Source organism: Haliotis asinina, chromosome 16 (assembly GCF_037392515.1).
Source record: "Haliotis asinina isolate JCU_RB_2024 chromosome 16, JCU_Hal_asi_v2, whole genome shotgun sequence".
NCBI lineage: Eukaryota > Metazoa > Mollusca > Gastropoda > Lepetellida > Haliotidae > Haliotis > Haliotis asinina.
This window is the reverse complement of record NC_090295.1, coordinates 21,431,599-21,458,393: the sequence shown is the minus strand read 5'-3', so window position 1 is coordinate 21,458,393 and position 26,795 is coordinate 21,431,599. Positions and strand designations below refer to the sequence as shown.

At 37.1% G+C, this 26,795-nt stretch overlaps 1 protein-coding gene across 2 annotated transcripts in view; it reads right to left on the bottom strand.

The window, feature by feature from the left end:
* The window catches only part of LOC137268253 (uncharacterized), a 140,956-nt gene that overhangs the window by 11,954 nt on the left and 102,207 nt on the right, over nt 1-26,795 (bottom strand). For both annotated transcript variants that reach the window (XM_067802792.1, XM_067802793.1), the window contains exon 4: nt 5,434-5,521. In XM_067802792.1, the coding sequence (XP_067658893.1) occupies nt 5,434-5,521 (88 nt within the window). The remainder of the gene's footprint in view (nt 1-5,433; nt 5,522-26,795) is intronic.

Here is a 26,795-nt window from a genome sequence, read left to right as displayed (position 1 = left end):
CGTGCGCACGTTTTCGTATAACGTGCGCACGCTTTCGTATATCGTGCGCACGCTATATTATATCGTGCGCACATTTTAGTATCTCGTGCACACGAAATATATATTAAAAAAATTCTCATACTCATGTCCCTTCAGCGCTTCCGTAAAAGTCAGATAAGGATGAACAAACTCTTTATTCAGGTGATACCATGTTTCGATACAGATTCTTGTTTCATTGTCAGCGATAAAAGAATCTGTATCGAAAGTCGTACCTTATCTAAATGAATGTGACTGTTTTGGTGAAGATGCCAGCTTGTTTGATAACTGTGATAGCATCTACACCAAAACATCACATTCATTGTAACAAAGAAGTTGTCTATCCATTAAAAAATCATTCCTGTACATTGTACCAAGTCTGGGTGAATATAATCATCACTGACTTCATTACCATATTTATTTATAGTTCATTTTGTCTCTCAGTTTGAACAACCACTACAATTCCTCTGAGTAATTTGTATTGATTTGTAAACCTAGTACGTTTTAGAATACAATTGTTGCTTTCTTACATCAGTTTCTTTTGTGTACACATACATTTCTGGTTCTGTTGGTTCATATTGATTCAAGTTGTTTCTAGTCAATAATTAAGAAGATGTGATAAACTTGGTATAAGGAACCCAAGGACAAACAAATGAAATCGCCGTGTAGAACTAGTTTCGATCCTAAACATTAATAAAATATCTGCCTAATCTCATTGCTTGAATGAACCTCAATCCAAAACATCCCCAGTACATCTAGGGTGGTGGTGTAGGTCAGTGGTTGAAGTGTTAACTTGTCATGCTAAAACTCTGGGTTTCATTCCCTTCAAGTGTACAGTGTTTTGAAGCCTCATACTCATCCAATTACACTTTAGAAGGTATGGTTTTTCAAGGTTGATTCACTCAACACAAATTATTCGTGTCAGTGAATTAAGTTGTAGGCCACACTTGGCAAAATTCCAGCTATGTTACGGTGGTCAATAAATAATCCAGTTTGGACCAGACAATCCAGTGATCAATAGCATGAGCATCAATCTACGCAAATGGGATACAGGACATGTGTCAACCAAGTCAGTGAGACTGACAACTTGATCTCAATAGTAACCTCTTACGACAAGCATCCAATCCCTACACTGAATGGGTTACTGAAGATCAGTTCAAACTTGGGTCCTCGTGTGCAAACAAAACTTGAATATCAGTGAGTGAGTGAGTGAGTGAGTGAGTGAGTGAGTGAGTGAGTGAGTGAGTGAGTGAGTGAGTGAGTGAGTGAGTGAGTGAGTGAGTGAGTGAGTGAGTGAGTGAGTGAGTGATCTTCACCGGGTCTTCAGCATGATGAGCAAATGTTCTAAGCACTAGCCAATCCCACCACACCAAGTTTTTCAGAATAACATGATAAAGATATTGCCGTTGTGCTTTCCTTTCAGTAAATATCAAATGTTAGAAATAACATTTTATGCATTATGAATCCAACAAGCTCGTGTAATATAATATTTAATGACAACATGTGCTATTTATAACATAATTGCTCTCAGTAAATAATCTCTACTTGTGTAACTCCTTTGATATAGGTAATATTTCAAACAGATTTAATTTAATTTGAAATATTGAATAGCTACATCAGCTTCATAAATCATAATAATAATATCTTTTGCAGTTTAACATTAGGCCTTGTTTTATGGATTTTTGTCCTTGGAAAGCCAAAAGGAAGGAGGGAAATAAAAAATATTACCAATCAGAATAATATTCCTTCACAATACTCAAAGTCTTTTACTTTTGGCAATCAGTGAAGTGTATATTGGGCAAAAAGAAATCCAGAAAATCATTTTCTAGTTAATATACATTTTAGCTAGTAAAAACATTATGATTTTATTTTTTGAGAGGGGAAATTTTATTTCATTTTTTTTCTTCATTTTTAAACAATCTGTAAAAGAAGAAATATAACTGGTCTGGCCTTTAATAAAAAACCCCAAATTTTAGCATAAAAATATGGTCCCATAAAGTATTAAGTAAGAAACTAAATGCTTCAACTCTGATTAGGTGAAGTAAAGAAGTACAGTTTACTCTTCCCCTAAGTGTTGAGGACATCAGGACAGTCTAACGGTTAAAGCGTTTGCTCATCATGCTGAAGACCAGGGTTCAATTCCCCCCCATGCGTGTGAACCCATTTCTGGTGTCCCCTACCATATTACTGGAATATTGCTAAATGAGGTATAAAACTGTACTCACTCACTCATCCAAGTGCAGTGTGATAAAGTTGACATTTGTCCTGAACTATTATGTGCTCATCAAAACAAAAAGGGGAACACATTAAGTACAAGTGTACCTTTGCTCATTTCCAAAATATCTCCCACAGTTCAATTCATACCTCGTGAAGAAACTCGGAAAAGAATAAAGGAACACTTGTACTTTCATATGTTCCTTTATTTGTTTCCATGACTATATTTAAACCATGAGGACATTTCAAATAAAACAAATACATATGATATGCTACTCAAAAGAAACCCCTATTTTAAAAATTATAGTGCCGGCCACATTAAATCATGACTGTCATGGGAATGACAGGAAACAAGAGATATAATTGCAGTTTTATTTTATTTTATTGTCCTGCAAAAAATGAAGACTTAACTGAAATGTAAACGTTTGAAATGAAAATAAAATAATTTGCATATCACTCCCAGTGGTCCGTTGACTCGCCTGACAGATTCGCTGAAGGAATAAGAATAAGCGAGTATGGTGTTATGCTGCTTTAAGCACTATTTCAGAAACATCATGACAAGGAACACCAGAAATGGGCTTCACATATTGCATCCATGTGGGGAAAGAACCTGGACCTTCAGTGTGACGAGCATACGCTTTAACCTCAAGGCTACCACACCGCAGTAGTAACAGGGAAAGAATGAGGTGATCTTTTATTTATTTTGAACAGTATATATTAATTAGGGATTTACATTTTAATAATACAAAAAATGTTTAAAATCTAGTCATAAACTAGAAATTAAAATCCAAATTAAAAAATCCGAAACAGAATTTTTTATGAAACTTAAAGGAACTTGATCAAGATGCCACCAGTTGGCACCAAGAGGGCAGGAGCTAAGGCGAAACAATTTTTCATCAAAGAAAATAATGAACGGTATGAAAAAACTAAATTCTAGGTAATGTCAAGTTGGGATAATCACAGAACAACCTCCTTGCAGATGGCGATTTATTTCTTCAGGAACTTCAAAAGCACAGTGGTAGTATGTGATAGAAATTTCAAGATGGCTCCATGGAATCTGAAGGGGATCTTGATCAGAGGGATGCGTTTGTTTGGACATCGTTCAAATACAAAGTGCTTCATCACCCAACATTCTACTTTGAAGGTTAATTTGCCTTTTTCTAAGAAAAAAAATATTCTGTTCCAGAGAGAAACCAATAAAACAATCTATCCAGAGTACAAAAGCATATTAGTGTCACTGTGTGGCTCAAATATGTTTTCATACATGGGGTTTTAGGTAAGAGAGAACCTAATCTCTTCACATTCTAGTAGTGCTTGAAAACTAGATGAGACAAAAACTGTTCAGCTTTCGATTCAGAAGAAATAACTGTATCTTGCAACCATCCTGCCATTTCTGTTGAGGGACTAAGGGTTTTTGTTTGTTTGTTTGTCTGTTGTGACAAGTAGGGGCTACTGAAGATCAATTCTAATCCGGATCTTCATGGTTCCAGGAAAGTAGGTGAGTGGAAAAGATATCCAGATTTTGAAGACTTGAGTTTGATTCCAAACAGCTCAAACCAATTTCTAGTTAATCCTCCTGTCAGCTGCTATGTTCAAATATCACTAAAATGAACTAAACCTCTATTTGCTTTCTCTCCTACTATTTTCATAAACACATTATTGTAACAGATGTCAATTGCAAGATCAGTGCATGAGTATATCAAATATATTCTCATGGATTATTCTTAGTTTGTTGCTACACACAACCCAGCATTAAGTGAGTGAGTGAGTTTAGTTTTACTCCACACTCAGCAATATTCCAGCTCCATGGCAGCGGTCTGTAAATAATCAAGTCTAGATCAGACAATCCAGTGATCAACAACATGAGCATCGATCTGCATCGAGCAACCGATGACATGTGTCAACCAAGTCAGTGAGCCTGACCACCCAATCCCATTAGTCGCCTCTTACAACAAGCATAGTCGCCTTTTATGGCAGGCATGAGTTGCTGAAGGCCTATTCTATCCCGGGACCTTCATGGGTCAGCGGCGTGTTAAGAATCACAGGATGACAAGGTTGTGAAGGTCAACAATTGTGACTACTAAGCTATCGATGCGTCTCATATGCCTGGTTCACATTTGGCCTGCGATGACTCCAGTGTGTCCGTAAATTTCCATTTAGTCGCTATGCTGCGGAAGGAGGTGGCTGTATGATTGTTGCACTTCGTAGGCACTATGAATTTCTCAGATGCTGAGGCCTGAGACCTGTTTGAAGTTTTATGTTTGAACTTTTGAGTCCTTGGATTTATGGTAACACTATTAATTAACAGACTTGTAGTTTCCATCAATGTTGATTTTCATATGCCAGTATATATGTTTGTGTATATGCCCATGTATACACCCATGTATACACCTATGAATATGCAATATGTACTGAAAGCCATTAAAAACGAGTTGTCGTCAAAGGTGGTGCACCAGGTTGTGGACAAATGCAACATATGCAATATATACTTCCGGTGGTCTGAAAATGTTGTCTGAGTTGACCAACAGTGGATGGATGCACATTACTGTCTGTGCCAGACAGTCATCATGTCTGAAGAAACGCTGCTAAGCACACTGAGAACCTGATTCTTGTCGTCTTGTGGCATTTTCTCAACGTGATTCAGTTTCACATCTCCTTGTGCTTTAATATGGGCCTGGGTGCACATGCACAACATGTTTCATGAATGTGGTTGTGTTTACGAGAAATGTCAAAGGTTCAGTTTTGAGCATCGACAGTCATAAAAGAGGAATGTTCTAGGAATCAAACTTGAAATGGTTAAGAATATCAGCCTTTTATCCCTACATCCTCTGCATTGCAGGTAAAAAACCTTCAATAGAAGTTTTGTAAGTTCCAAGACAACAAATACCAACTGTGTTTTTAATGGCTTTCAGCATTATATGATTCAGTACATGACCATCTACAAAACTATGTATATGCCAGTGTATACGCCCATGTATATGCCTATATGCAACATATCATGGTTTATCCAATGCTTTGTCAAAGACCCCCTTTTAATCCAGATTAAGCAAGGTACCAGCTTGACTGCACATGCCCAACCACCCAGCAGGGGTTCAGTGAGAATTCACTTGCTCACCATCAAGCAAATGAACCTTTCCGAGTCCCATGGAGAGCTACAGAAGCAATGTGATTAACAGTGGATCTGGGTTAATGTTTTGTACCTACCTCACTCGCAGGATCCCTGCAATTAGGAAGAAGGTGCCAATAATGGCGGAACATGTGGATATCACAACCAGCTGTGTCCGACTGATGCCTGAAAAAAAAGAGTAACATTTATGCTGATGTCTTATCAATTGCTAAAGTATATTAGTCCTACTATTATCTGTATTATCTGAAATCCTAAATTGGGACACTTGCCCTGATATCATCTGAAATGCTGACATAAAAAAACTGACCTGATATCATCTGAAATGTTAAGTATAACAGCTCATCTGATATCTGCTAAAATAGTAAAGTGTAAAAGCTGTCCTGATATCTTCTGAAATACAAAAGTATAACAGTTGTCCTGATATCTTTTGAGATGCTAAAGTACAACAGCTGTCCTGATATCTTCTGAAATATTAAAGTGTAACAGCTGTCCTGATATCTTCTGAAGTACTAAAGTATAACAGCTGTCCTAATATCTCCTGAAACGCTAGCGTTAAACAGCTGAAATGATATCTTCAGAGATGCTAAAGTAGAACATCTCTACCAATGTCATCTGAAATGCTACAGTAAGCTATCCTGATATCTTCTGAAATGCAAAAGTATAACAGCTGTCCTAATATCTTCTGAAATGCTAAAGTAGAACATCTTTACCAATGTCTGAGCTGACATATAAGCTGAAAGATATCTTCTGAAATGCTAAAGTTAGAACAGCTATCTTGATATCTTCTGACATGCTAAAGTATAAGCTGACAGATATCTTCTGTTTGCAAACGCAGTGTTCTAGCATTGATCATACTGTTAGGAAACCAATGAAGTAAAAACGTGAAAATCCAGAAGGTGAGCCATGGCATACACACATCATGGAATCTTGATAAATACAGTGTTCACTTTTCTTCAAACTGTAGTTTTGTCTCTAAATATAACCATAGGTTTCACAAAGTGGTGAAGGTCTACAAACCCTTTACTTAAGCCATTCTTCCTGACAACATGGTACTTCAATATATTCTACTCAAAATAAGTTAAAGAACCACATTGTTTTACATGCTACCATGACAGATTAGCTCTCAGTCACCTGAAAAATATGGGTATTGTCTTCATCTGAGTAAAATATCTTAATCAGTCATTTTAATCAAATTTTAATGATATAAATAAAACCTTTTAAAATTCTGTCATGAACACTGTTTTCTTTTTCAAGAAAATTGAACTGCAGATTGTTTTCATTTAATTTCATTTCATATCTATGATTCAGCCACCAAGAGGTCCAAAGATCTGGCAAAGGATCGTTTTTCACGCAACTTAGATAAAGAACACAAACCCAGTTGGCTCCTTTATCACAAGATCTCCGGTTTCATAACCCAAAACTGTGACCAAAGTCAGCTAATTTGGAGAGTAGTGCTCGTCTGATTGATTGATCTAATCAATGTCTGGTCGCTACACCTCCACAATCGATTAATAGGGATGTCTTAGGATTGAGCTGAGTTCAGACAGAGATGAAAGTGCGTAATCTGAATGCTACCTTTATTGTTTGTCAAGACAGTTTATGTTCGTTTGGTGACAAAATAGTAACAAGACTATAGACTTGATCGATAATTAGTCAATTGCAGGGAGTCCTCTAATCAATCATGAATACGATAAAAGTTATTGAAGACAATCACTGGTGGCTGGCTGAATATTACACAAAAGAAATTGTCTTTGATCCTTTCATGCAAGCGGGGTGATGGGTGTATGTATTGTCACTCTGACTGAAGAGCACCTGAGGATTACTAAAGCACACACCATCGCAGTGCATGTGCATGCATACAATTGTGCATGCATGGCGACACGCGTGTATGGTTTGAAGCAGAGAGACAGGTGTGTTTCTATCACAGACCTGAGCTCAAAGAATTTAATTTAATTTAATTTAATTTAATTTAATTTAATTTAATCAAAATGAATTTTTTTCATACGAATTCAATTCAATTCAGTTTAAATTTACAATACAGATACAGAGTGCATTTAATAAAGTGACTGTACAATACAAATATGTTAAATCCAAAGCTTTAACAGAGACTTATGAATCACTTAGAGTCATTATCGCATTGTGAAACAGATGCCAAACTGCCAGGTGTGCAGATTAACTTAATAACGTCATGGCGGTTTGGTAGCCTAGTGGTTAAAGCATTCACTCTTCACACTGAAGACCCTGGTTTGATTCCTGACATGGGTGAACCCAGATAGCAATGGTTTGTTGGGCCAGTGTTGGTATATGATTGGTTGGTTGTTTGCTTGGTCAACAGTTTGAGAACACTGCCCCAACATTATTTGAATGACTTAAAAGCAATTGTGGCAATGGACATGTTGGTCCAACAGTGGGCCAACATTTGAAAAATGTGATCTTACATATGGCCCAACATTGTGAATAAAAGAGTGAGCAGACAACTGTTTTGAAACCATGTTTTCGTATTTTATGAAAGTTGAAATAATCTCATTGAAAAATGAAAGAATATATTTCCTTGTCTTTGAACTATGATGCAGTGAATTTTACAATTTTACGGCATTGTTTTCTCAAAACTGAATACCAAACTTCACTGATAGCTTCACCTGATATTCAAAGAGCAGAAGTCACTACATTTCTTGAGGCCTTCAGTTGGTAAATACGCATTGTTAGTTCTCTGACCTGTGAATATTTTATGAAATACTTGGTTTTAATCATCATTCAACTGAAAAAAAAATATTGAAATGCAGTTGATTGTGTAGATCAGATTTGATTCACTTTGATTCACAGATAGCCTGTTTTAACCTCTTTGATAAATCTTTTTTCATTTTAAATTATTTGAATCTATTGTGTTTACTTTATTAACTTCATGTGCCTGTCAGTTAAACTCATGTTTCCATATGCAACTGTCTCTGTTATTCATCTTTACAACCAACATTGCTTGCTAAACACCATCATACCAGATACATTTGCCACATTTATAGTAATTACGCAGAGGCCATGGATAGTATACTAGTATACCATTGGCCTATGATGTACTAATCTAACCATAGACTCAATCAAAGCATCCTGATGTGTGAAGCCCATTTCTGGCATCCCCACCATCATATTCCTGGAACGTTGCAAAGAGCTTTGTAACACAGGTCTTAGGGTTAATGGATGACCCTCCACACTATAGATAACATACAAGGCCAAGTAAAACTGCATTCTGCTTTTTGTGTATTATGTCCAATCAAAACTATGTTGTGTGAACTATTCCTACAAATTATCAATATGATATACAACTGTCATTTCTCAGTGAAAAAAATTTCACATTGTGCAAAACATATTCCAAATTTAATGAAGCATGCACTCTTTTCACTATTTTACTGCATTTCTGTTGACGATTGTTGTACATTGTTTTATCATCTGATTGACCTAAAAATGGCGCAGACTTGCAAATACACCATTCAGCTTTGGCTATCTCCGACTGGTCAATCCTGGAACTGAGATCTTTAGAAGAGGTCCTCACAATAAATCTGTCAATTTGTCTTGGCTGTGAAAAACATGGTTGTTATAATACAGAATTCCTCATTTACAACGGGTTAAACATGCACAATTGGAAAGGATCCCAAAATAGAAGTGATATGATGGTAAAATGTTAATTACAAACTCTTTCCCCCTACAATCAAGTTAAGTTTCCATGTTTGCTTTAAATGCCCATCATTCACCAGAATATCAAATAAAAGCAATCTTTGTCAAATATTGGTGAAAAACTAGACCCTAATCTTCCATTACCGGATCACCCATCCCTGATTTCAAACCCCATGTTTTAAATGAAAACACTGCATCTCATCCTTGTTCAGTCTTTGAAGGCCTCATGATTGACAGGCTGTGAATAAACGAGTCGTCCTCGCAGTACATCCTGGAATTATTACTAGACAAAACAAACCGCTTTTGACAAAGGCATTCAAATTGAGATTGCAAAAATAAAACGATATCAACTTAACTGTCGATAACGCAGCTGATTAATTTGAGAGGGGCTCCCTTTGATCCTATTTTGATTGTGATGCGTTTCGACATTTCTTTGGCCCAGTCAGTATTGATGGGAGCTGGCAAAGGATCCCAGGAATGTATTTTCATCAATAAAGGATGTGATACTTATCATTTGGATGAATATCATACTAACCAGGCTGAAAGTATATTTAGGCTATTCTGTAATTTGTTGAAATTGTTAAAAAACATCTACGTTGTAGTACAAATGATTTGCAATTGACTCTTGCCTTTCATCTCCATGGTTAGATTTTGGCCAGCAGTAAATCTGTTTTCTCATCTGAATATTATTAAATGTTTTTTTTTTATTTATGTCTTCTGTTAGATGTTTGCTGAATAAATACCATTCCCTTTGATGCTATGCATACATTGACTGCGATGCTATTTTCCTTACAGCTTATTTGAAAAAAATACTCTTCTGTGCTCTCATATTCAAATATTTAGTTTAAACTATAACATCAGGTCTGTAATTTTCCCTCAAAGTTCTCGGGCAACTTTAGAATCTCTGGAAAAATATATTTTTTGGTGAAGAAAAGTTTGTAAATACAATTAGTTTCAAGGACAACAGCACAAAGTGAGGAGGAGTGATAGGGCAGAGATATTTGCTGTGAAGATACATTTACATTGCTGGATCTAAGCTGATCTGGAATAACATAATGGGAATTAGTTTGATAATTCTTGAAAAGAAATCTTCTCATCAAATTTGTTTCTAGTTTATGACATCTGAACATGCTTGATTAAACCCCAAACTAATTTTGTAGTTATCACATTGGAGTATGTTATTTACACATGTATTTCCCTGAAAGGTAATTTTGTTCTAATGTCTTGCACCTGTGAAGATCCAGGTTAGAATTGATCTTCCGTAACCCATGCTTGTTGGGACTGGGTGGTCAAACTGACCGACTTGAATAACACATGTCATCGGTTCCAATTGCTCAGATCGAAAATAGTGGGCTAAAGTCAGCAGTGGAAAATGTCAAGTTGATGTCAGGCTAAGGAAGGAAAATAGACATACCTTATGTAAGAAGAAAATAGTGAGCTCATAAAGCTTATATCACAAAACAAATTTAAGCATGGGTTACTTAAGATCTATATTCTAACACAGACTTTCATAGGTATTTCTCCTTGTACATAAGCACAGTGTTTTACTCCTCTTAAATAAGATCTGTACTTTCCAGTTTTTACAGAATCTCTATGTTTTCCCCTTTTCACAGAATCCATGTATTCTCCCTTTCTCTCAAAGTCCAGTATTTTCCCTTTCTACAGAAGTCCTTTGTTTAGTTCTTCCCATTGTTACATACCCATACTGGAGACAAGAACAGGTTTGAGGCACCATATGGGCACAGTGTGTGGTGTCCCCCACTGGAAAATTGCTGGAATAAAATGGCATAAAACTAAACTCATTCACTCATGCATTCACCTCTTCACCTTTTCACACGAAGCATGGTACTGATGAACAGGAATCTGGGAATCATACAAAGTTTTGGGGACATGTGCCCCTTGAAAGAAGTATGCGAGTCAGACCAGTATTGAATCTTCACATCTGTAATTTTCTTTTGTTTAACACGACAAGTAATAATGAGGTTGACCACTGAATAACTGAGTGTTGACTAGAGATCCAATTTGACTGCCATCCATCCAACACGCACGCACGCATGCACGCACACACGCACGCACATACAAATATAATATTTCACATGGTTCTGAATTATGAAGACTTTATATGAATGTGATTATTTATAGTTTCGATAAAACAAACACCTTTGCACCCTGATGGTAACATTAACGAGAGAACTGTCAAAAATCATCCTGAGGGATCTATTGCTCAGTCCAGCTGTGACAGCATGTGAAGCATAATTTCCCTGCTACAAAATAAAACATGAATTTTGTATGAGTATTGGAATCACGAGCTTCACTCTGAGCCACCCCCAAGGTGGAACTTGTCAAAATTACAGACTTGAAGAGATTCCCATCAAAGCTGTTCAGCGCATGTTGCTCAAATAATGGTGTAGAAATGATACTTGATTAATACGGTTTGGTGCAGTTTGGGAAATTCATTGTGGTTAGCATGTGTTGCTGGTTTCTTATTTTTAAGTACATATTGTTTAGAATATTTAGTCAGGCACATGTTGTTGGTTTCTTTTTTCTTAAGCACATATTGTTTAGAATATTTTTAGTCAGGCACACGTTGCTGGTTTCTTTTTGTTTAGCACATACTGTTTAGAATATTTAGTCAGGCACATGTTGCTGGTTTCTTAATGTTAAACACATATTACTTAGAATATTTTAGTCAGGCACATGTTGCTGGTTTCTTATTGTTAAGCACATGTTGTTTAGAAAATTTGGTCAGGCACATGTTGCTGGTTTCTTAATGTTAAACACATATTGCCTAGAATATTTTTAGTCAGGCACACGTTCCTTTTTTCTTATTGTTAAGCACACATTGTTTCGAATATTTAGTCAGGCACATGTTGCTGGTTTCTTATTGTTAAGCACATGTTGTTTAGAATATTTAGTCAGGCACATGTTGCCTAGCTTCAGTTTGTTTAGAGCATATGTGCCAGTTCATATCGCTCAGCATGTGTTGTGTAATTCAATTTGAATAGAAAGTGTTGTCCAATTCACATTTCCAGGGCATGTTGAACAATTCACATTCTATGATCACAGTAAAGACTTGATTATGACTGGTTAATCATTCAGAGGAATATAATTATACAATATGTATTCATTTTAAATCTTAATAACAGGCTTATGGTAGAATAAATGTACCATGTTATATACCTCTGATCTTTCAACGCATTATGCTTATCTCCTAACTAAATGTTGCACAATTCACTTTGAGCAGGACACGTTCAATTCATGTTAATATGTGGGGAGCTGAACCCGGGGTCATCAGGCATGGTATCAGAACACTACAACCACTATGTTAAAGGCCACAGCTTCATGTCATATATTTACAAAATGTACGGAGAATAATTAAAACATTATTCACAAAACTGCCACTAGATATGGTTAATGTGCCTTGAGTAGTTTCCAAGGTGATGTTGGTCTCATATTACCGGAGAACGGACAATATTCTTACGAGATGGCAGTTGGCAAAAGTATTAGTGATGCTGGTAGTACTTGCAGTTCTGTTTGTGATGCGGTTTCGTTTAACACTGCCGTCTGCCAAAAATTAAATCTGGAGCTGACAATCCAGTGACTGATATAATAAGCAAACATCTGTATCACCAGAGTAAGAGACCTTCAATTAGTGCCCACTACACGACGTGATCATGCTTGGGCTGTTATAAATGCTACACTGTTACATGCCATGTGACTCAATTTCTTGTGTGCAGTGCAGATGGATCCTTGGCAATGAGACCCAACCGGTTACTTTTCCTTTTATCACCAGTGTCGATTGAAGGGTAATAATGCTAACAAAAATTCTAACCTAGGTGATTGTGTGTCATCATTGGATACAGCATCAGTCACCTGATTGTCTGATTCAGCATTTCAGGTTTCTGTAGTGCCAGTTTAAGTAAGCTTAGATTCAGTGTTATTCGTTCATCTGCTATCTAACAAACCCTAATAGAAGATCGGCTTCAGCCAAGCATTTCATCACACCAATCAGAACACAGTTTACCAAATCACAAAAGTTGACATAGTTGTTGAACTTTTACCTCTAAAATGTTTGTACCCGAATGATTTCATGTACTGTTTTCTGTGTGATCACCTCCAAGAGACGTACATGGAGCACATCAAAACAGTGAGTAAACAGTCGCTGAAAACAGTGTTCTTGGCAACAGTCAAGGATTTCTGAGGTTGCGGAAATATTAGCTAATGGTAACAGTGTCATCAGAAAGCCCTAGGTGTATATATTGCAGGTATAATATCTGTGTTTTAAGCAGATTTTTGTTCGTTGAGAGATCAGGGAATTCTGTCCCACCTGACCCTGAAAGGTAGCTGTTATCTGATTGGATAAATCTGTTCAACCTTATCACACCTGATGTGATGCGTCCTTCTGCTAAAGTTTGTTAGACTCACTATGGCAGTGTAATAAATAATACTCAATATTCAGCCTGGTTTACCTAGACTGCTCTAGTGCAGCTCTCCTTACTCACTGCCTAGACTGCTCTAGTGCAGGCTCTCCTTACTCACTGAAACCACTTAGATATTAAAACAACCATCTTGGAACATATATTTTGTGCAGGACAGCTAAACTGCACAACAAATATTTTTAGCAACAAATTATTGATTATTCATTCACATGCAAAAAAATACTTTATAAATGCAACACGTGAATGTGTAAAATACTTTAAAAATGTATTCATTTTCTTTATGCATGCATAGGAGGCCATTATTGACAGCCTTTTCACAGAATCTGTTTAACAAGGGCATGACAGACTATATTCTTTAACTTGTTGTCAGTCTTTTGAAGTTGTCACCGAAAGATTGTCATGGGGCTCTGACACTGAATTACAATTTCCATTTCAGGAAAAAGTAAACGAACAGCAGAAAATTTCAATTGTAAAACACTGTCTCTTGAGAGATGTGTTTTCTGTAGAAATTTAAAGTGACAGATGACTTAAATCTTTCCGAACTGAAACTTCTGAGGGAATAGGATGTGGCATCTAAATGAGTTAATACCGTTTTCCAATGCCACAATGCACAAGCAGTATCATGTTCGGTAAAGCAAAGAACAGATTTCACTGTTTGCGCCCATGAAAGGAGAACTGAACCCTGATTGCTGGCTTTCCAGATGAATGCCATAGCCTACTCAGCCATCTGTGCACCAACATCAGCTTGTGAAGAACTGTGTCAGAGGAGACCCTGAGTAATTCATGTTGGTAATATGGGCTGTCACTTCACAATATTGACCCAAGGGGTGACAACCCCAATGGTTGGTCCAAAGCCAGGCCCAGTGATGATACAGAGTTTGTTATTGTTAACATAATACAGGCTATTTATATATTGCACATATCACACAACTAGTACATTCTCAAGGTGCTGATATATTTTCACCATGATCGTTGGATGTCAAACACAACAGTACATTGTATCAATTCAGAGGTCAAAGTTGCCCAATGCAAAAGACATTTTGTAATTGTGAGGGTAGACTTGTATAAGTCTCCATGGAAGTAATTAATTTTATGTGTTAATTTCTGAATAAATAACTAAACAAGAGACTGGGGGCCTTATATATAAAGACTTATGAAGTCTACATATGCACTGGGACACCCATGTTGATACTGTCATCAAGATGTTTTGTGTTGAGTGACTAATCTGGGAAGTCCTGTGAAGACTCTCAGTTATGTATAATTATGAACACAACCCTTTTAGTCACTGCGTATATAGACTTGCCTGGGTTTAACACTTAGTACAGCCTTAGAGCAACCTGTTTGTGCGGGCTAAAAGTTAGCAGCACTAGTAATCATTATTATATTGTTTTCTCAAACTATAACAAAATTCAAATTATGTAACTGGCAGTGAGTTCAGGGGTCAGAGCTTGTCTGCGCAAACAGATTTTGTAATTTTATAAACAAAATTGTCAGCTCTTGTTATCATTTTCATATTGTTCACCAAAGACATAAATTCATGATATTTTCAGCGATAGTTTTACTCTTAATGCATGCAAGATAACAGTGAAATCTGAAACTAAAATATTATCTCATGATCAGGATCTGTCATGCGCTGGTGTTGTGTTATGTTACATATTTGCATAGTTTGATGCACAGGTTTTTTAAAAACTGGTTTGCCTGCTCCATAGGTAATTTTCACATACTGCGGATTTGTCAGGCTGAGTCCATGTAATAATGCATGACCATTGCTCATACTATCAACCACTTGGTTATACTGGCTCAGATTTTATTATTAATAGGTCATCTTCATATAATGTGAACATTGTTGTGACATTAGCCAACATTTACTCACTCACTCAAATTTGATGCACGAAAATTTTGCCGAATTCAAGATTGTTGTTTCAGATATGCATTTAACAGTATTTATGGTACACTGGGATACCATTGAACAACCAGGGTAGAACTGGACTTCAACAATCCATGCTTGTCGTAATAGGCGTCTACTGAGATCAAGTTGTCAGGCTTGTTGACTTGGTTGACACATGTCATTATAATCGAATTGCTAGATTGATGCTCATGGTGTCAATCACTGGATTGTCCGGTCCAGACCATGCACAGATTATGTACAGACCTCCACCATATAGCTGGAATATTGCTGAGTGCATTGTAAAACTAAACTGACTCACAATATTGGGTCTTTCAGTTAGATCCACGTTAGAATTGGTCTTCATGCACATATGCATGTCTTAGAGTTGTCTGTGAAGAAATGGTCATATTTGCTTAGTATTTTGTATGCCACTGTGAATATGAATGCTGATGATGACATATACACTGCATTGTCTGGTCTATACTCGCATAATGACCTACCACCATTGGCTGAATACTGAGAATGGCACGAACAAAGTGACTGTTGAATGACAGGCAGTGAGAGACAGCCTTGTTCTTACAAGCTGTAACAGTCAGAACTTGACCTTTGGAAATGTTCTCCAGACCATCTTTGAAGTGATACGATACACCACATCAACACATGAGGCAGCAGGGGATTCAGTAAGAAGAAGATGGTTGCTGTGAGATGATCTCTGAACAATACATTATACTCACAAACATGTGTTACAAGAAGGAAAGCACTTTAACAGGGAATCTATTATGGTAAAGAGCAGCAATGTTACTCACAGCACAATAACTCTAACTGCCGCTACATAAGGTCACTTTGTTGCTTCTGCCATCTTAGAATACGACAAGGCTCAGGACTGTCATGACAGATCAAGGCAACCAGGGACGGTGGGGTAGCCAAGCGGTTAAAGCAATCGCTCATCACACAGAACGTCCAAGTTTGATTCCCCACATGGGTACAACGTGTTAAGCCCATTTTTTGTGTTCCCCATCATGATATTGCTTGAATATTGCTAAAATGGTGTAAAAATAAACTGACTCAAGACAACCAACTGTTCTAGATGGACAAGTTTGGCCTTATATTCAGACATGTTATGGATTACTTGATGTTTTCATTATTTAGATGTAAATCTGTAATGTCATAACACAATTTTAGTTTTGTATAATAAATGTCTTTAGTTTCTATACTGAAACTGAAATTAGAAGACTGCTGCACTTAATGTTTTGGCTGATTGTTTTACAATGAGGTAAAAGCATGCCTTATATTCTACTCAGAAACATTACAGATCACAATGCATTCTTTTGTGCCTCTGAAGTTTAAATCTGCCTTGTCATAACATACAGACATTTGTTAAATTCTATATACACCCTTGAAAAAAGTAAGGGATAATCTAATTTGCAATCATACCACTAGCCAATATCAGAAAAAGTAATATATATCCATACAGATGAAACATTTCCAAAGGAATGGAATGAATTGTTTCATTTTCCCTTAATGCCTCTTCATCATCTGGTTCCACTTTGACTTCCTCATTTGCACTTTATCAGCCTTGTAAATCCAAATTCCACTACTTTTTTTTGAATGGTATATATGTTTTTGCACAGATTGTTCTTAGAAAAAAAACAGGTTTCATCTCTGTTCTTTTAAGAATTGGTATAAAACATTTAAACAAATCAATACTTAATCAATATTTTTTTGGTGTATATTTCTTTCATTCATAGCAGAACTAATCAAACTATGTAAACTAAATTCTTGAAAGTGGCTTATAATCTTGGATGCTGAAACATTGATAAATGATTTGGGGGACATTTCTAAATTTACCATTCATATTCAGGGCATTTTCTCAAAGCCCCATGATATTTCAGGCTCCATAATGGGAAACATAATTATCAGACCTATACAAATTAATAAACTGTCAGAGGATTGTGATTGTCAAAGCTTGACTTTATCAACAGTTGGAAACGAATTGAAAACAGTCTTAATATAAAATCAGTAGCTTTCAGCACTGATATATTTCAAAGCAAAATATATTTTGATATTTCATATGAATTAGCTGATCCAGGATGATTGACATTGTATTAGAATTTAGTTGAGAACAAAGGTGAGTAAGTGAGTTAAGATTTGTAGCCACATAGTGACTTAAACAAGCCATACATTGACGATAATGAAGTTATTTTATATAATCTGGAGACAAAGGACAGTAAAATAACAAAATTATCACAGATAGATATTTAAAATAAAAGTAGCACTTAACTTTAAAATTATGCCACTATTCAGGATAATTAAATAAGAAAAAAAGTTTGTAGATCACTAGCAGACCTGTGAATATCTGGGCTAGAATTGGTCTTCAGCAACCCATGCTTGTCATGCTTGCAGACTCAGCGGGATCAGGTGGTCAGGTTCATTAACTCGATTGGCACATGTCAGCGTATCACAGTTGCATTGACCAATGCTCATAATTTGATCACTGGATTGACTCGTTTTGATTATTTACAGACCGCCACCATTCAGATGGAGTGCTGTGTTAAACACCAAGCACACAAAAGATCACCAGCATCTGAATGTAGGTTACTTAATTAGGACCGTGGGGACTTTTGCAGCCTGCTTTGACCCTTGCTGGATTTAGCTGGACCCTAGCTGGACCCTAGCTGGACCCTAGCTGGACAATAGCTATCATTCCTTTAGCTGTTGGCTCTTTTTGCACACATTAGTCAAGCATTTAATGAACATGTGTGCCGTGAATAATATCACAGAGGATGAAAAATACATTGAACAAAGGCCAAGGTGAAATTTGCTGTGTTTATGTAATCCAAGACAGGGCTGTCAGATAATAACAATAAATTTTAAAAAATTCTTATTTTTTTCAGATTGTGGCCTTGAATCTTCTCCATATACAACAAAAACAGTTTCAGAAAGTTATACGAACACACATACCGACGGAAGCGAATAAAGAGCACATGACAGTACAGCACTGTAGGTGAAAATTTTGGAATGATTAAAGGTACATTAATAAGATATCTGCCTAATCTCATTGCTTGAATGATTCCTGAGCATTCCAAAAACATCTGGGGTGGTGGGGTAGCATGGTGGTTAAAGCATTTGTTTGTGATGCCTATTCCTGGGTTCAATTCCCACATGGGCACAATGAGTGAAGCCCATATGTCCCGCCACACTAATGTTACTGGTATATTGTTAAAAGCAGCACAAAACTATATGTACTCAAGCACACACGCATCCATCAGTATATTTTATTATCTTAACTTTGGTTCATTCAGCTCAGTCTCATCATACAAAGAGTGAGTGAGTGGGTTTGGTTTTAGGCCGCTTTTAGCAATATTCCAGCAATATCACGGTGGGGGACACCAGAAAATGGGCCTCACACATTGTGCCCATGTGGGGAATCGAACCCGTGTCTTCGGCATGACGAGCGAACGCTTTAATAGGGTTGCAAGGTATTTAACCAGTATACCGGTATATCACAGTACGATTTTTAAACGATGCGTATTGCAATATTTTTTTTCTGAGAACTGGTATTTTTGGTAAAGAACACATAAGATATTTTTGTGATAATCTTTATGGATTCAATTAAAACATATTCATACTTTCATTCACAACAGACGTTTTCCTTTGTTATTCAATGACAAAACTGTGCACTGTAGTACTATAAATTGTATAAAAAGGAAAACAGTATCCCTGACTATGCAACCTAAATTTTAGATTGTTAGATTGCTTTTATCAGAACCATAACATTTATGTTTGGGGACTTACAATGTAGAAAACTGAGGTGTCACTCACTGCCAAATACTTATGGTCCCAATATATTGCATAATATGTATTGCAATAAGGGGGACTCTTTCACAACATATTGCAATACAATTTTGAGCACCTACCCAGAGGTCTGTGGCAGGCAGATACTAGTCATCCAAATGCCTGTGACTACAAACACCATGCTGCCAGCAACTGCAGCAGCCTTGGGATGGGGATGAACACTGAGCTCTACCCACAAATCCCCACAGAATCCCCTCTTACTTAAGCTAATGGAAAAACCAAATCTCCCACCTACCCCAGCAATCCATCATGCGCCCTCTGCCTGAAAAGCATCTATACATGGAAACTTATTCTGTCAATTTTCATTTGAAAGCCTTAGGTGATAAACTCAAAAATAATTCAATTCTCTGATCTATCTTTGTGAAGGACACTCTTCTTCCATAAAGTTTGTGATGCTAAAACGTGAAGATGTTGACCGCTGATAATGATAAAACATGATGAAAGAGCCAACAACTGTTTTCCCTATATTTTTGTCTTGGATAATTTGTACATTGCAGAAAGGAAACCAAGGGACTATATTGGAAGGCCTGTTATGCGCATAATTGAATAAAACTATTAAAAACATCATTCTTTTACCAGAAAATTTATTTATTTAAAGAACACTTTCAAACAATTTCAGTCAAGGCATCAGATTTTACTTGTTGATATGGCAGATCCATTTACTTGTGAACATATTTGTTTCATAATTTTGGCTGGAGGAAAGTGAAATCCCAAATATGACATATGTTGAATCAATTATACACAAATAAAAATAATGTTTTTAAAACATTTTGCATAAATTATAGAAGAACTTGTTTTCAGTAAACTTTAATAATTTTCATTCTTTCTAATTTGTCCTCTGTCGATATCCAGCAACTGTTTGTAGAAAGAGATTAGATGGATTGGATGATTCAATGTGATGATGTGGATGCCTACCCCAGACCAAAATTATTGGTAATGGTATCACTCACTCGATTGTCTGTTCAACACTATATAAGATATCACCAGGATAAAAGTGCAAAGTGTTCCATTTAACAAAAGAAATATAAACAAGTCCTTTCCCCAAAAATTGGTTGTAAAGTAAAAATATTATGTAAATATTTCCCTCTAGAATTTTTTGGGATTGGCCTGGTTATAAAAATGAAAAGTAATGTTCATTTTTCCATTGCAAAAAAAAATTTAAAAAAAATAATTACAAAATATAATTGGTTTTGCTATGAAAACAAATATAAAATGCCAATTTTTTAGCTTTCTGTTTTGTGTTTAACAAAGCAACACTGAAGGATTAAAGTGAACCAAATCACTTTGTCACACCACAACAAGTTATTTCAAGGCATAAACACATCACATTACCCAGCAATGCTGGCTATCTGGCTTATCTGACAAGGAAAATAACCTACTCAAAATCAGTGTTCCTGAGGATGAATGATAGCGATTCCAGCCGGCCAGCGATATCAACTCTCAGCTTCCAAATGATGCATTTATGTTTGTCTGACAAGTGACTGAGGATCGATATCCGAGACATGTGGTTGGCTTGATGGCACCACATAACAGCTGATTCCGCATTCTAGTGTTTGTGTTGTCTGACAGATGAGTGAGTGAGTGAGTTTGTTTGCAAACTCCAGGGAGAATAGGTCAGCAGCACCTTTTGCTTGTCTTCCAGTATCTTCAGCATCCTGTGCAGCTTCTTGTGTCAGCATGCTGGTTTGGGGGCAGAGTAATTTCTGTATGTCTCCTGATTGACAGACATTGTCTGCCTTGCTCTACATGGTCTGAGACAGTGTCTGTCTTGGTGTACATGGTCTGAGACATTGTCTATCTTGGTCTGCATTGTCTGAGACAGTGTCTGTCTTGGTCAACATGGTCTGAGACAGTGTCTGTCTTGGTCTACATGGTCTGAGACAGTGTCTGCCTTGCTCTACATGGCCTGAGACATTGTCTTGGTGTACATGGTCTGAGACAGTGTCTGTCATGGTCTGCATGGTCTGAGACAGTGTGTGCCTTGGTGTGCATGGTCTGAGACAGTGTCTGTCATGGTCTGCATGGTCTGAGATAGTGTGTGCCTTGGTGTGCATGGTCTGAGACATTGGTTGTCATGGTCTGCATGGTCTGAGACAGTGTCTGTCTTGGTGTACATGGCCTGAGACAGTGTCCATCATGTTCTGCATGGTCTGAGACAGTGTCTGTATTGGTCTACATGGTCTGAGACATTGTCTTGGTGTACATGGTCTGAGACAGTGTCTGTCATGGTCTGCATGGTCTGAGACAGTGTCTATGTTGGTGTACATGGTCTGAGACATTGTCTTGGTGTACATGGTCTGAGATAGTGTCTGTCATGGTCTGCATGGTCTGAGACAGTGTCTATGTTGGTGTACATGGTCTGAGACATTGTCTTGGTGTACATGGTCTAAGACAGTGTCTGTTTTGGTCTCCATGATTGAGACAGTGTCTGTCTTGGTCTACAAGATCTGAGACATTGTCTGTCATGGTCTACATGGTCTGAGACATTGTCTGATTTGGTTTGCATTGTCTGAGACATTGTACACCCTGCTCCACTTTGTCTTTTGTGCACATCATCTGAGACAATTTCTGTCCTTGTACATAGTTGGCCTGGCACCAAGTGTGTCTTTGTTCTGAAATAGCTTGTAAGGGATGAACTGTTTCATTTTGAGACATCCCCAGGTATCATCAACTTCTATATTTACAGACTCCAATATCAGTAACTGACTGACAATGTGAGTTTTGAATCACATTAGCTTGGTCTGTCAAATACCCAAACCATGTCTGCCTTTAAAGGGCACCTGCCTTTTCACTATATGGAGAAAGAAAAGATTATCTGGATATCATGCTCTTTACTAATACGCAACAAAATTAGGAATGATTTTGAAATGCCAGCCAAATGTCAAACATGAAATGACAGGTAATTAGGTAATACATTCACTTGTTTGACATTTGCATCCTTTGCTTGACATTTTTTGATAAAAAAGAAATATGACTGATACCACTTCTCCTGACAGATACATAGATATTTTCATTGAAGAAATTACCATGTAACACACAGAGCTTGGACTTGTTGTCAGTCAAATAGTACTGAATTCAGGTTAAAATGACACTGATGCATTTTCAGGTTTCTTTTCATTTTGAAGTGCATGTTCATGAGCTTCATGATCATATATAAGATTTCTGTTTCCTTATTAGGAAACAAGGGCAACCCAGTTGTCCAAAGTGCCACAATTCTCTCTGGTGAGTTGCTCCCCTTGACCATACCAGGAACCTATCACTGTGTGTTCAAATCTCTGTTTGCACAATGACATTTCTTGGTGTGCTTATTCATTGTATCCTTTAGTTTAAGTTGAGAAGCCAAAGCTAAACTATTGATCTGAAAAGTAATCTTCATTCCTAGACTGTTTGCAAAAACGTTATTTTCTATCTCATGTTTAAAAAAATCCCCTGATAAAGAAAAACTTAAAGTATATATTGGATATTTCAATATGGCAGTTTATGATGTTTTTGTCAGACTTGCAGCCATTCAAATATGAAATAAAAAAACAACAATGTACAGTCAAAGAATATGAATGAGAATAATTTGCAAATATCTGCAACAACCCTTAGCATGAAACGTGACAAAACTTGATACTAGGATATAAGATAACAAGTTTACATTTTCTTAATATTGGGAGAATTTAACATCAACCATTCCTTGCTGTTTCCTATATTATTCATCCAAGCCATGTGCTCAGAAAGGTTTCAGCAAAATTCAAGTTAAACATCCGAAGAGGAATGCCAATACCGAGCCAATCCATAGTTATCACATGATGATAATCCCTGGAAGTTGTTTACTTCATCTCCCATTCAACAACATTTTACAACCAATCAGATTGCAGCATTTGTTCCCATTAATTTCAAAATTCAAAGTAATGGTCAGTTTTAAGTTTGAAAAAGACTTATTGAAAGTTATAATTTTCGTAAATGTTACTGATGCAAATAGTCATATTGCCTAGCATTATATGTATCTTCACTGGAAAATAAACTTTCAGTACCCATGCTGGAAATTCATTTTTAATAAAATATAATAGTAAGACTAGTGTTTTCAAGTTGTACTGAATATCATGTGAGACATGCTGTTTGATTATATGTTGATGGAAATGAATAAGGAAATACATGACAGTATATGTCAGTATATGTGGTTAAAGCATTTGCTCGTCACGCTGATGATCTGGGTTCAATTCCCCAATAGGTACAGTGTGTGAAGCCCATTTCCGGGGTCCCCTGCTATGACATTGCTGGAATATTGCCTGGAATAAAACCATACTCTCACTCACTCACTCACTCACTCACTCACTCACTCACTCACTCACTCACTCACTCACTCACTCACTCACTCACTCACTCACTCACTCACTCACTCACTCACTTCTCTTTTAGACTGTTGCAGGTGCTTTGATGAAAATCTCAGAGCAAACAATGGAATGCTTGTATTTTCATCTGTTATTACAATTTTCAGTGACAGCCCTGCCATTAAAAACATTCATATCATGAGAAAATCTTGCACCAAACATGCACTAAGCTACCTCATGTTAGTTTATGGAAAGAATTCTTATCAATTTAATAACTTCGACCGACAACACATATTATCGTGGTACCCTGGGAATTCTGTTTTGCTGGATTTCTTGTCTGTTTCCAAGATCACATCATGGATATTGTTGCATTATTTCTTTATCATTGGATTAGCATGGTCCATTTTCACACAGACATTGACCAAGTGTTTGATTCACTTGCACCACTCAACCCTTGCATGCTTTCATTCCTCCCTGTATTGCTTCTTCTTGCATCTCCTCATTATTTCATCATCCATGAAGGTTCAGGATAGAATAGGCCTTCAGCAATCCATGCTTGCCATAACAGGCAACTATGCTTGTCATAAAAAGACGACTGATGGGATCAGGTGGTCAGACTCACTGACTTGGTTGACACGTCATCAGTTCCCAATTGAGCAGATTGATGCTCATGCTGTTGATCACTGGATTGTCTGGTCCAAACTTGATTATTTACAGAATGCTGCCATGTAGCTGGAATACTGCTGAGTGTGGAGTAAAACTAATTCACTCATATATGTACCTCTTCACCCATTCCTGCATCCTTTCATCCGGTCCTGCATCCTCTCATCCATCCCTGCATTTCTTCATCAATCCCTGCATTGCTTCATCAATCCTGCATTGTTTCATCGATCCCTGCATTTCTCCATCAATCTCTGCATCCTTTCATCCATCCCTGTACCCTTTCATCCATCCCTGTACCCTTTCATCCATCAGTGCATTGCTTCATCCACCCCTGCATTGTTTCATCCATTCCTGTTTTGCTTCATCCATCCCTGCATTACTTCATCCATCCCTGCATTGTTTCATCCATCCCTGCATTGCTTCATTCATCCCTACATCCTTTCATCCATCCCTGTACCCTTTCATCAATCCCAGCATCCTTTCGTTAATTCATGGGTGGTAGGGGAGCCTGGTGGTTAAAGCATTGACTCATCATGCCAAAGACGCAGGTTCGATTCCCCACATGGTTACAATGTGTGAAGCCCAGTTCTGGTGTCCCCTACCTATTGCTGGAGTATTGCTAAAAGCAGTGTTCTACCATATTCACTCACTCACTCATCAATCCCTTCATTATTCCTGCATTGTCTAATCAGTCCTGCATCCCTCCATCACACCATCCATTCCGTGTCTCTCAGCATCCCTGCACATGCACATACGGTGCCTGGACAGTTATATAAATCCCTGGGAAGATGTACATGTTACACAGAGATAGGTCAACATTGTTTATATTATGTGCTGCTGATCTGCGTCAATACGGTTACACCTGTTTCTGCAGTCAATACCAGAGGTTAGAGGTCAAGGTAGCTGTTTACATGCAGTACATGTATTATCCAACACTGTGTGATAGAAAATGTCAGATGTACAACTGCAGTGTTTATTTATATTCTTGCTTCACCGAGTTCTGAGCACTGTATTGTCAGGTCTAGGAAATACTATAAATGTGCTAAAACTAGCATCTAATGTCTGAAATTAACATGTTTTACACAAAAAATTTTCATTAAATTTTCTTAATAAAATATAGGAGCCAAACGACTTCATTTTCAGAAACTGCATAAAACTAGAGGGCCACATGCCTTGCACTGGTTGATTATTTCTAAAATATATGTACATAACATAATTTAAATTGAAGTCAACAAGAATGAAATAATTATTTCATTGAAGACATTTCCACACATTAGCCCTATTCAGAACAGACAGCACAATGGCTTGATGGTAATATGAAGTGTAATAGATCACCATTATCAGATAAGAATAACTGTAGATGACAGTTGCATCCCAGCAGGTTCATATTGCATAACCTCACATCATTATCTGCCACTTTCATCCAGATTACGCAAGTTAATAAGGAGAGCAGAAAAAACAAATCCCTGATTATGTTATTACTATCACTTTAAAAATCAAATATTTCAACACCATTCTTTGATCAAGTTAAAAAATTGCAAAAAAATTGCCTATCAAGAAATGACTGTCTTGATGATATAAGTGACGTTTTAAACTATTCCATACGGTTCAAGGGACATGAATACGTTTGTGAGAGACCACACTGCATTGTGGGGTAATAAAGACATATTTCATCCTGTTGTATGAAATAACACTCAGGTTGGTGGGTTTAATGGCTAGTATCACACAGAACACTGGCTCCATTTGGGAAAAGCATCCAAACAGCATGATACTCTCAGTGGCATAATATGTGTTGCTTTTACTGCAGGATGCTTGATGTCTGTGTTATTACTAATTGCACCTTGACGAGTTTTATGCGAATTGCCAGCCGTAAATGTAATTCAGGGTGGTATTAATGAAATTATACCGCTGGCAGATATATAGTATCAGTCATTATGGGATATGTTGGGCTTTTATGGCTCAATGTAAATTCAATGGAATCATTGTCTGAATTCTGACCATGGCTGGGATTTCAAAGTTTTAGTCCTGATTTTTGACAGTCCCAATTTTGACAGTGAGCTTAATGGCTGTCTCAATTTTGACAGTCCTTATGTTCTTCTCTCCTTCCTCCTGGGCTAGCCTAGTGGTTAAAGCAATTGCTTGTCATGCCAAAGACCCAGGTTTGATTCCCCACATGGGTACAATGTGTGAAGCCCATTTTTTGCCATCCCCTTGTGATATTGCTGGAATATTGTTGAAACCTGAAAGCTAAACTCACTCACTCACTAAAATTGCACCTGTCTCACCCGTGACAAAATACGATATGAAAATGTGATGCATATTTGGGTATAGATCTTTTGTAAGTAATTAGTAAAGCTGCTTCTCTCATCCTGCACATAATGCAAAATGTTTTAAACATTGCATTTACATGTCTCAACTGATAATGCCACTGTTCCCATCCTGTTCTCTCGGTTGATTGCATTCTCAACCCGTCTTGGCTTTCAGTGTAATTATCTTACACCGACAATTAAGGTAAACAATAACTATTATCGTCCCCAAGTCGTACTAGTGTTCAGGAATGGTACTTGTTCTGTACTTCTTTCCCTGCTAACCCAGTCTTGACAGCAAAACTT